Source organism: Drosophila montana, unplaced genomic scaffold (genome assembly GCF_035044405.1).
Source record: "Drosophila montana isolate Dmon_TW-CO22-7 unplaced genomic scaffold, ASM3504440v1 contig_2192_1, whole genome shotgun sequence".
NCBI lineage: Eukaryota > Metazoa > Arthropoda > Insecta > Diptera > Drosophilidae > Drosophila > Drosophila montana.
The window spans coordinates 545,183-556,850 of record NW_026997087.1 but is presented as its reverse complement, the minus strand read 5'-3'; the positions used below and the strand labels follow the sequence as shown (position 1 = coordinate 556,850).

At 43.7% G+C, this 11,668-nt stretch overlaps 4 protein-coding genes across 4 annotated transcripts; 2 read left to right on the top strand and 2 right to left on the bottom strand.

Moving 5' to 3' along the window:
- The first annotated feature begins 22 nt into the window (after positions 1–22).
- Positions 23–1,533, top strand: Nuf2. Its single transcript, XM_064681311.1, has 3 exons — positions 23–398; positions 463–856; positions 1,003–1,533. Exons 1-3 carry the CDS (start codon positions 95–97, stop codon positions 1,502–1,504), a joined length of 1,200 nt encoding a protein of 399 aa, XP_064537381.1. The 5' UTR covers positions 23–94; the 3' UTR covers positions 1,505–1,533.
- Positions 1,502–1,981, bottom strand: Sem1 (Suppressor of exocyst mutations 1). Its single transcript, XM_064681312.1, has 2 exons — positions 1,772–1,981; positions 1,502–1,711 (listed from the first exon to the last, which is right to left on the bottom strand). The coding sequence occupies exons 1-2, from the start codon at positions 1,881–1,883 to the stop codon at positions 1,584–1,586; spliced, it is 240 nt and encodes a 79-aa protein (XP_064537382.1). The 5' UTR covers positions 1,884–1,981; the 3' UTR covers positions 1,502–1,583.
- Positions 1,982–4,056: 2,075 nt separating this feature from the next.
- On the bottom strand, positions 4,057–9,809 carry Mnn1 (menin 1). The gene is made up of 3 exons (XM_064681306.1): positions 8,436–9,809; positions 5,966–7,221; positions 4,057–5,022 (listed from the first exon to the last, which is right to left on the bottom strand). The coding sequence occupies exons 1-3, from the start codon at positions 8,671–8,673 to the stop codon at positions 4,324–4,326; spliced, it is 2,193 nt and encodes a 730-aa protein (XP_064537376.1). The 5' UTR covers positions 8,674–9,809; the 3' UTR covers positions 4,057–4,323.
- A 245-nt stretch (positions 9,810–10,054) lies between these two features.
- On the top strand, positions 10,055–11,295 carry LOC135427711 (WD repeat domain-containing protein 83). The gene is made up of 4 exons (XM_064681308.1): positions 10,055–10,203; positions 10,264–10,455; positions 10,512–11,042; positions 11,106–11,295. Exons 1-4 carry the CDS (start codon positions 10,083–10,085, stop codon positions 11,228–11,230), a joined length of 969 nt encoding a protein of 322 aa, XP_064537378.1. The 5' UTR covers positions 10,055–10,082; the 3' UTR covers positions 11,231–11,295.
- Positions 11,296–11,668: the final 373 nt, after the last annotated feature.

The window sequence follows — 11,668 nt, the reverse complement described above, 5'->3', positions numbered from 1 at the left end:
CATTGTTACCTTATCGAAGCCAGAGTCAATTCAAAGCGGCTAATTAACGCGTTCGCAGAAAAGTCAAAATAAGTAAATAACATTTGAAGCAATTATGAATAATAATAACGAAGCCTTGGAGCTGATCTGCGCGACGGCCAATTCGCTGTTTCCCGAGCTGAATGTGCGCCTCAACGAGGTATCGCATCCCACAGAGGCATTTCTCACCAAGGTCCTGATACACTATTTGCGTTCGTTTGGATTTCGAATGGAGCCGCCGTATAATATCGAGAACGAGGCCAAGGATACGTCCAGAGAGAAGCGCCTGTTCCTGAGCAAGCTGTGCCGGCAAGTGGAGCGCATTGTGCAAATATCTTTTCCCGGCAAAATGTTTACCTACATGGATATAATCGAGCCAAGTATGCATTAAGCATGTATAGAAATTAAAACAACAATAATTAAATAAACATTTAACAATTGCAGCGGCCAAGAAGACTTCGAGCACCCTGGACGTGCTCTTCAATTACAGATGCTTCTACAAGATGCACAAAAAGGAGGTCCTATCCCCCATTGTCGAGCAGCACAAGGAGCGGCAGGCCCTAATCGCCGCCATCACGGCCAAGCGCAACGAACTGGAGCAGAGCAAACAGAGAGCGGCCCAGATCAAGATTGACATAGGCAAGGCGCAGGCCAACATAGCCAGCCTGCGCGAGCAGCTGCCCAAGGCGGAGGCGGAGCTGCACGAGCAGTCCAGAATCCTAAGACAGAAGCAAGCAGAGTTTGCTCTGCAGGAGGAGCAGCTGACGGAAATATCCAACGAAGTGCAGCAATTTAAGCAGCTGCTGGTTCAGGACAGCGAAGTGGCGGAAGTGGAAGCGTAAGTGAACTTATAAGTAATAAGAACCAGGTGTGCAAATCTTACGATTCGAACCAACTTCCTGCCTGGAGGGAGGTTCGATTCGTGGCACTTGTTTTCCTGATCCACAGCTCGCTAATTGAACTAGGAATTATTCCACCCAACAGGCAGAACGCGTCGATAGTTGCCCGTATAATGAGCTGCCAAGTGGAAATGTCAAAGCAGGAGGAGCTCTACAAGGAGCGACGCGTTGAGATTGAAACAAACCAGCTGCTAAACGACGAAATTGAGAAGACCATGCAGATACTTCCGCCTGAGGTGCTCAACGAGTACAAAGAACAGCTCAAGCTTAAGGAACGCATGGAAAAGAAGCATGCTGCGGTGATGTCCAAGCATCAGGGTTTCCTGGCCGTAAAGGAGAAGCAGAAACAACAACTCGAGCAGTGTGAGAAAGAGCTGAAAGCCCTCAAGCTGCAATACGAGCAGGATGCACTCACGCCGAAGCAGAAGATCGCCGAACAGGAAGCAGAAATTAACCAGCAATCGGAGACCGTGGACGAACTGGAGCAGGGCAAGATTACGCTGCAGGAACAAATCGTTGAGGAGCAGCGTACGGCAGAGCACATCAAATTAGTTTTCACTAAAATTGTTAGCGAACGCACGATGTAGACTTAATATATCCATTGTTTATTTCTAAAGTTTTAACTGTTTACGCTCATTGTGTGGTTAGGTACGAACGCGGGCCGAATCATGTATCCATTTTCTTGCTCTCCAAATGGGCCTTCAGCTGTTGGCTGAAGTCATCCTCCACGTTGTCGTCGTCCCAATTGTCCTCCCACACGTTGGGCTCCTCCACATCGTCGGCTACGCGAAAATCTGCAACGCAAAAGGCCTGTCAAATGCCATTTCTAAGCAAAAATTAAATGAAATTGTCACCTTCAGCGGGAAACTCTTCGAACTCGTCATCCTCCTCGAGCAGACCCAGGTCTTCGCTTTTTTGATTCGACTCCTCCTTATCTTTATCCTTCTCTTTATCGGGCGCAGACATTTTTCGAATGTGTGTTTGTGGCTTAAAGCTGAATTTTAATTGTTAAACAATTTTTGCCTCTCTGACAATTTGACGCTTAGCCGAAATGATGCCGAGTCATTTGTCTAGAGATGTCCATACAATACGATATATCGATACATTAGTGTTGAGCAATGTTGGCAATCGTCATGCTTGCCGGCACTACATGCACAGCGTTGCCAGATTGTCTGATCGAATTGCGCGCGCTCTTTGGCTGCTTTTTGAATTAGGCATTTTATTTATTTATTTTTTATTTAACATTTTGACTTGTGGCTATCTGTATTTCAAGCTAATAGGGTTATTGAGCAGTTGAAATGTACGTAACGTTAACATTTATAATAAATAGTTTGCTGTATGCTTTTGATTTATTGCAATTTTGTTTTGTTGCATAGGCTATTTTTTGTTTTAGTTGGATTTTCGCTTGCCAAAACTGTTGCTTTTCTTTTGATATTTTTGTTGTTTTTTTTTGTTTTTGGTTTTCAGCTTATTTTATAAATTTTGTATGCCAAAATATATCTACATATGTATTAATATAGATTTATTTCTGTTTAAATATGCTACTTTTTATAAAGGAATAAAACACCATACATTTGAATATTGTTTATACCATTTTGAACTTATTGTTCGATTTGTGTTTTTGTTTGCTTTGTTTTGGATTTAATTTTTAAATGGGCTTCAACGCTCTTCCTCATTCTGTTTCTGCTCTATACATTATTCATCACAGACGCACAACGCACAAATAAAAATGCAATTATTATCATCATTTAACAATTTGTTTTTTTAAGCTCCATTATGCTTGAAAACTTCACGCTCTGACCTCTTTAGAAAATGTCATGTCCTACGACTGCGCATAACTGATTACAGGATATTTCAAATAACATATATAATTATTTTTGTTTTCTTTTTTTTGTTTTTTTATAATACTAATAAGTGCTGCTTTTCGAAAGTTTTCAAAAAATAATATATATAACTTTTTCTTGCATAGCTGGTGCTGGTATTTTTGATCAAGTATTTAAAAAGTGCATGCCGCGTCCCTCATCCCTTAAGTTGCACGGCCCTCGTGTGTGTGTGTGTGTGTTAGTTATTTAGTGTTTAAGTTGATAAATATATATATGTGTGTGTGTGTGTGTATGATTAAATACGTATCTAGTACATATAGTATTTGAAAGCTTTCTAGAAAAAACAGTTTATCACATATAGAGAGGAAGTGTTAAATATGTTTTCTGTTGCGTTCAAAAATGTTCTATGTTTACGGTTGCGGTTGTGTTTCGATTTCAGATTTGTTTAGGTTGAATAAAACTACAAACATGCATGTATACAATCTGTAAATTAAATTAAACAGCTTAGCCTCATAAAATGCATCAAGTCGTTGCAGTAAAAACATGCACACATACATTCATACGTTATTTCCATTTTATACATATTTCAATTGTTTGTTTTTTGTTTTTTTCTCAAGAAGAGCACCAATAAAGTTACGATTGAGCTTAAGCAAAAACAAGGTTTTCTCGGGAGGAAGGGGGAAACAAGTTGCATTAATAAATACGAGTGAAAAAAAATTAATTGTTTTAACAGGTTTCACAATACGTTAAACGTTCTAGCACAAATGGCGAGTGGAGGACTCGCTGCATTCGTTTGCTCTCTCACTTTCAATCGCTACTTTTTTTGAGCTTAACTCGCCATGTGCGAACCTTTATAAATAGTTGAGAGCTATGTTGGTGTGTGTGTTTGTGTGTGTGTCTCTTTTTAAAACGCTAAGCGTTCTCTAACGGTTTTGTTTCGCGCTTACAAACTACATAAATACACATCGAACATCGAAAATATTGATAGTGCATATATATATGCATAATAATAAAGGATTAATATTATCGCATGTGTCAAACGAATGCCAACACACACACAGTTAAAAGTCGCTGACAACCCACAACGAGTAAACAATTCGCAGTTAGGGTAAACACTCGCTGACATCTATTGTAGCGAGTGTTTTACTCGTTGCTGGTTTAAAGCACATTTGCATAATGTATGCTTTAAGCCATAACGAGTAAACAACTCGCATTTAAGGAGAGCACTCGCTGACTCAAAGAGTAGCGAGTGTTTTACTCGTCGCTGGTTTAAAGCACATTTTATAATACATGATTTTAGCCACAACAAGTAAACAACTCGCAGTTAAGGAGAGCACTCGCTGACTCAAAGAGTAGCGAGTGTTTTACTTGTTGCTGGTTTAAAGCACATTTTATAATACATGCTTTAAGCCACAACGAGAAAACAATTCGCAGTTAGGGTAAACACTCGCCGACAACAATTACAGCGAGTCTTCACTCGTTGCTAGTTTGAAGCAAACTTTACAATATACGATATACATACACATAAATATATAATAATTACAAACAACAAATTACTACAGGTTCCTTCAATAGGTGTTTTTTTACTCGCGTCTGGTACGCTTCGGCCGCGACGGTGCAATCGAATCTGTCGACGACGTGGCACTCGTCGCGTTGCCAGCACCCGCACTTCCTCCAACACCGCCGCCCTCTGTCGAGGCAATCGCCGTTATGGTAGCCGATATGGTCGCCGGCTGTCGACTGTCGGCGCCGCCGCGCACCTTGCGCGATGCCACCGACTGGGCGGTCACCTGCAGCGAGATGGCATGCGTGTTGAGCTTCTCGGCAAGGAGCAGATCCTTGAGGCCCTTCATTTTCTGGCTGTACAGCGTGATCACCGGACGTTTTAGCATTATCTCAAAGGGATCGTAATCATCGACAGCGGCTGGCTTGCTGCTCGCCAGCTCCACCTGGCTGCTCTCCTCCAATTTAGCTTCTTTGTGCTGCGACTGCGACTGCTGCTGCGTTGCGTTGGCGCTGCTAGCCTCGGTGGGCGGCGACTGCGCCAAGCTGCCGCCGCCGTTGCTTGTTGTTGTAGCCTCCTTGTCAGCCTCCTTGCTGCTGCTGCTGTTGTTGTTGTTGTGCGACACATCGCTGGACGTTGTTTGCTCGGCGGCCGCTTGTTGCTTTTGGTCAGCGAACGGCTGACCGCCGCCCTGCAGCAAAAAATCTGGATTCAGTATCTTCTCGCCACAGGCGGCCGTCAAATCCGCCAAAGTTGTCGGCAGCTCCGATTTGGGTTTCTGTCAATAGGTTTAATAGGAATATTAGCTACGTGCTGTTCATGCTTATTTATATATTGATAGTCCTGCAGAGGGTATTATAATTTTGGATCGAAATGTGTAACGCATAGAAGAAGACATCTCTCGCTCTCTATATATATTCTTGATCAGTATCAACAGCCGAGTTGATAAGGCCATGATTTAATTTGATAAAGTCTTTCAGTTTTAAAGCTATCGTCATGAAACTTTGCAGGTGTCCATCTTTATGTTGCTCTCAATAAATCTGTCGGAACTGGCTGGATCGGACATCTATATCATATAGCTGCCGATCCGTCGAAAAGTAGGTTTTTCTATAAAAAACTTTGTTGTTTATCAAGATATCTTGACCATACTCGGCATTAAATATTTTCCCTGCGCTTCTTAGATATGGGCAAAGCATTATGGGTATTATTTACAGGTTGGGTCTGCAAAGGTATTAAGGTATTATTATAGCCTTTCTTTCTCGTCTTTATTCTTATTGTGTATTCCTTCATAGCTTCGGTGTTTATATACCGTTCTGAACAAATATCTACATGCCAAATCCAAATCGATATAATGAAAATGAGGTTAGTAATCGACAAAAATGATAAACGTTATATGCCTGATTACGAAAATATATATTGTGCATTCCAAGCTGTGAGCTTGGTCAGGCAGGTAGACGGACATGATTAGATCAACTCAGCTGTTGGTCCTGATCAAGAGTGTATATACTTTATGGCATCGAAGCAGCTTCCTTCTGCCTGTTACATGCATAAACATTATACCCTATTTTTCCATATTCAATGGGTATCCAACATCAATTGAATATTTATAAAACATGCATCTTAAAGGCCAGCTTCCTTTATGATATGATACTAAATGAATCTTAAGGCCAGCTTCCTTTATGACATTCAATCAATAATAGATTCGAGCAACTGCATCTTACCTCATCCTTTTTGGCAACCGTGTTGTTGTTGTTGTTGTTGCCCTCCAAATGCAGCGACGCCTCCGCAGCTGCCGCTGCCTTTTTAGCCTCCAAAGCGGCGGCCTGTTCCGCCTCCAGATCCTCGGGCAGCTTGATGACCACCTGCGATCGTATATCGTAGTCGAACTTGGTAATGTTGGTGACCAGCGGCTTGGCCCAGCCAATGTGCAGAATGGGCGTCAGGCTGTCCTCCTCCCACTGGCAGATGCCGTCGTAGAAGCGCAACAGATTGGCAAAAACTTCAGCGTCGCGCAGAATGCTGCGCGCCGAGTGGCCGGAGCTTTCCGTTTTCATGACATAGGGTATCAGCTCGTTGGCAATGTCCAGCAGCTCCTTGTAGATCTCCTCGTCGTCGCGGCACTGATACGTGTACAGCCTGATCACATCCGCGGCATTGGCCCAGGCGGCGAACGCCTCGCGATACTTGAGCAGCCGATTGTAGTAGTTGCCCTGAAAGATGTGCGGATAGACATGATGGTTGTGGTAATGGTTGCGCGACGATTCGATGGCCTCGCGGAACAGCTGCTCGCTGCTGATGCTGCGATGCGTGCGATGGATCTCCTCCAGCTCGCCGAGCAGGCCCAGCGCCATGGGATAGCGCTTCAGATGGCCCAGATCGTAGAGCAGCCAGAGCAGCTGCTGCTGCAGCTCCGCGACCTCGACGCAATCGCTGTTCGCGCTCAGGGAGATGTTGAGGGCCACACAGATGGCGGCCACCTCCATGCCGCGCTCGCAGACAACGGCCAGGCCGCCCAGATAGAGCCACGAGCCGGACTCGATGCCGGCGCCAATGTCCTGGCCGCGCTTATCCTCGCTGCCCTTGCCGTGCCAGGTGACCTCAATGCTCTCCACATGCTTCTGGCCGAACACCACCCAGGCGTGATCCTCGGAAATGGCCAGCCGGACATCGCGATAGCCCAGCAGCTGACAGCCGGCGGTGGTGGCCAGCGCAACGCCAAAGCAGTCCAGCTTGTTGCCCGACAAATAGCTGTAGAGGTTCTGCAGATGCGCCCGATCCTTGTAGCTGCTCCTTATCAGCGAGTTCCATATCACGTCCGACACCTTCTTGATGATCTCGCGCGTCGCCTGGCGATGCGGCTTCGGCTTGTCCACCACCGACAATATCGTCTGGAATTTCTTATACAGCCCGGCAATCAGCTCGTGCGTCACCACCGGAAAGGGCACGCTGTTGCCCATGATGACGTCACTGCCGCCACCTAATTTCGCAATTTCGAATTGGAAAAAAGCGATTATTGCGCAATCAAATCAAACAATCAAAATAAATAGACAGCAGCGCGTGTTCCGCATTCCAGATTCACACATTTTTAGCTAATCCGAAATCGACGTGAAATAGTTTTTAATATGTACTCTAAAAAGTATGCTAAAACATTTCGGCGCAATTTTTAAATCTTCTGAATACAGTGAAGACTCCTCTGGCTGAACAACTTCACTATTGCCAACCTTTGACCTTCACCTTCACCTTTTCAGTTACAGTAAAAAACAGTAAGAAAATTATAGAAAATGTTTAAAACATATTTTAAAAAAATACGACCTCTCTATGTAGGATATAAGAACTGGAGCCGTTCCGACGAGTTTTCACTGTATCTATCCTGTGACGGCTTATAGAAAATTCCTAATTTCATAAAACATAAAAAAAAACTTTCGAAAATCGAAGTAAATTAAATTTAAACTTTTTTTGACATTTACCAACACTGAATAAAACACAGTTTGACAAGCACTTTTAGAATTTAGATTGAAAATATAGAATAAAATATTGATTATGTTTCATAAATGGAATAATTGGAGCTTACAAGAAAATTTAATATTACCCAAATTTCAAAACTTTTTAAAACCAAAGATTTATATTTTTTGTTATAACATCTCAATAAAAATTAGAAAAATATTTTTTCTCGTAATTGAGAAAACATTTGCAATATATGCAATTTTAAATAAAAATGTAAAAAAGAAACTTTAAAATAGTAGGAACTAATTTTCGGAGTCGATATGAAAGTTATCAACACTCATTTTATGATGAAAAATAAAAGTAAAAAAAAAATTTCAGCAATTATAAACATTTTAAAAATATTTTATGATGCAATTTTAAACAAAAAATTAATAAAATTAACTTTTTAAAAGTTGGAGCCCATTTTCGGAGTTGATGTGGAAGAGAGGGAGGGAGGGAATTATAAACATTTTAAAAGTATTTTATGATGCAATTTTAAATTAAAAATTAAAAAAAAACTTTTCAAGAGTGGGAACTCATATTCGGAACTAATTGGCAAGGGAGGGGAGAAGAAGCTATCAACACTCATTTTATTATGCAATTTTAAATTTTAAATTTAAAAAAAACCCTTTAAATATTAGGAAGCAATTTTCGGAATTAAGCGGTAAGGGGTACGGGGTAGGGGGAGGGGAGGCTGTCAACACTCACCTAGAGCCGCTTGGGCTGCCTGCGCCGCTTGGGCCGCCTCGCCCGTGGTCAGCGACAGCTCAATGTAGCCGACGACAATTGAGAGAAGCGTCAGGTCCGGCTCAATGGAGCTGGTGAGGGCGCGCCGAAAGAGATTGACCACATCCGATGTGGACTTGAGGGGAAAGAGGCTCGCGTCGATGATGCCATTGAGGGCCATGCAGGGGCTGGCGCTGGCGCTGCGAGTGACCGTTGACATGGCTGCAAAGGATTTGCACACTTCTCTGCTGCTGCTGCTGCTGCTGGTTTCTACTGCTGCTGCTGCTGCTGCTGCTGCTGCTTCTTCTTGTTGCTGCGCTGCTGCTGTTGCTTAGCACTGGCCGCAGGCGCTGTTGCATGCACACTGGACTTGCATTTCCACTTGGTAGCAGTAGCAGTACAGCCAGACACTTTGTTGCTGCAACATTTGAGGGGCGCTGCGCGGGTGTTTGGCGGGGAATGTTTGTTTGTATGTGTGTATGTATGTGTGTGTGCAATGGACGCCAACAAGTTGACAAACAACTTTTTTACTTTCCACCTTGTTTGTGCGCACTGTGTTTGCCCTTTTTTCTGACTTATTTTTTTTCTTGTTTTACTTTGTCGCGCTTCTATGTGCGGCTCTCTATTAGTATGTGTGTGTGTGCACTTATTCTTGAGCAGGATTTTTATGCAATCTGCTGCGCTCTCCGTGGCGCTGCATTTTTTTTTACAGCAATTTGTCTTTTCGTTAGCTTTTTATTGCTGTATGTGTGTGTATGCGTGCGTCGTGTCGTTCAATTGCACTGACACTTCGTTAATTTTGTCGTGCAGTTTGTTTCTGCTCTTGTTGTTGTTGTTGTTGTTTTTGTTTTTGCCGTTAAATATCCTGTCGTCGCTTCGCACTCGTTTGCACACGTCAGCAGCAGCGACAGCGGCCGCAGCAGCGCTTCGGTTTTGGCAGGTGCGTAGCAGCAGCGGCCGCAGCAGCAGCAGCTGAAATTGCGTATCGTTGCCTTATTGCGTAGCATCCAAAATAGCGCGCCTCACCTCCCCCCGCCAACACACGTGCTTGCTGCGTATGCCAAGGAATTTACGTCGTTTCTTTAACTTTGATTTAATTGCAGTAACAACAATATATTTTTTGCACGAATTTAACACAATTTTAGTTGATTCTTTTAACATTTATTTGATTTGTTTGTTGCGGAAAAAACCCGTGTGTTGCGTCGACTGTTTTGTTGTTGCCGCTGCTTTATTATTGTTGGCATTCTGCTTTGGCCAGTCCGACGCGTTTTGCCATTTTTAGGCCACATTTTATTTGACCCGTGCGCATTTGCTAGCACTGTTTCAGCGTTGCCACCAGCACTGACTAGAACTGCTCAAAAAGTACCGTGACCGTGACTGTGATATCAATTGGTGGGCTCACTTTTTAATGTCACGCAATTATAAAACACTGCTCATATATTTCAATTAATGCTATTAAATACACTATTTTATAATTTCGCAAGCTTCGCTTATGAATGTGAAAATATTTATTTATCGATAAGTCATGCGTGCTGCGTTGGTGATGTGTCGTGCTCGTGTCGTGATACGATCATCGTTCAATTACGATCATCGATTGCAACTAGTAACTTTTGCAGGCGTACTCGCTGAATGCTCATCTCTAAGTTGTATGCATTTAGTAAATATAAACAAATGCCGGCTTTTCTTGACTTTAACTGCAGCAAAACCATCGACTGCAACCAGGGAGCTGTGCGTGCGGTGCGTTACAATGGTAAGCCATGAAAATGGTTTCCTCTGGTTTGCCATATTTAGATGTACTCCCCGTTTTTAGTGGATGGCATCTACTGCATGAGCTGTGGCTCGGACAAAAAGATAAAACTCTGGAATCCAGGCTCGGGCTTGCTGCTGAAGACCTACGGAGGGCATGCGGACGAGGTAACCGATGCGGCCGGCAGCTGTGACAGCAGCTACATCGTCTCCGCCAGCCTGGACAAGAGCATCATCTACTGGGATGTCTCCACAGGTGAGTAAATCAAATCACCTCCTGGTATATATATATGTATATCTACTCCTCCACAGGCACGCCTGTGCGTCGTCTGCGCAGCCATGCCGGCGGCGTGCGTTGCGTGTGCTTTAACGAGGACTCCTCCATAGCGATATCCGGGGGGCGAGACAACGCGGTCATGTGCTGGGACATACGCACCCGCCGCCTGGATCCGGTGCAGGTGATGAAGGAGGCGTGCGATTGCATCACCGCGGTGCTCACCAACGAGCACAAGATCTTTGCCGCCTCCCTCGACGGCTGTGTGCGCCACTACGATATACGCGTGGGCGAGCTGACCTGCGACAAGATTGGCCAGCCGGTCACCTATCTGGCGCAGACGCGCGACGAGCAGTGCCTACTCGCTGGCTGTCAGGACAGTACGCTGCGCTTGCTGGACTGCGAGTCGGGCGGGCTGCTCTCTGAATACAAGGGCCATCAGGCCGACGACTATCACATCGAGTGCGGCATTTTGTCCAACGATGCGCACATTGCCTGCGGCTCCTGTGCCGGCGATGCCTACGTATGGGATCTGCTCGAAGCGAAGGTCCTGCAGCGCATTCGCATAAGTATACCAAAATTTGCATTGACCCTTAAAAATCATGTCTGATTAAACTTTTGTTCGCTTCCAGGTGACAATGGCGGCGTAGTGCATTCCCTGGCAATGCATCCCACGCGACAGGAGCTGCTGTTCGCCCGACGCAGGGAGATGTATGTCTTCTCTACCGATGTGCAAATTGAGGAGGAGCAGCTCTAGCTACTCTATTGTTAATTTAGCTTAAGTTCATATTTGTATAGAGCTTGTGATAATTCCTATATTCATCTTATGTAAGATATAAGATCTTATATCTATACTTATTCATATTAAAGTGCATATATAAAGTCAATTGCTTAGTTTATTTGTAATTAATATATCTTCAATAGACTCACCTGTTTAGCACCAGCACAGCTCCATCCTTCTACTAAAATAACAGCATTCGTCTATTTCAATTTCTTTCCTGAACTGCTTCTTTATTTTTCATAACTCAATCCTATCCTCGGCTATTTCCGTTTCCTTCGTTGCCTCCGATATGGCCAATTTCGAGGAGGAAGATTAATGATTTGGTAAATATTCTTAGAGCTCATCGAAATTCATAATCTCTATGAAATTTTCATATTTACATACATGAATATGTACATATATATGTACATACAT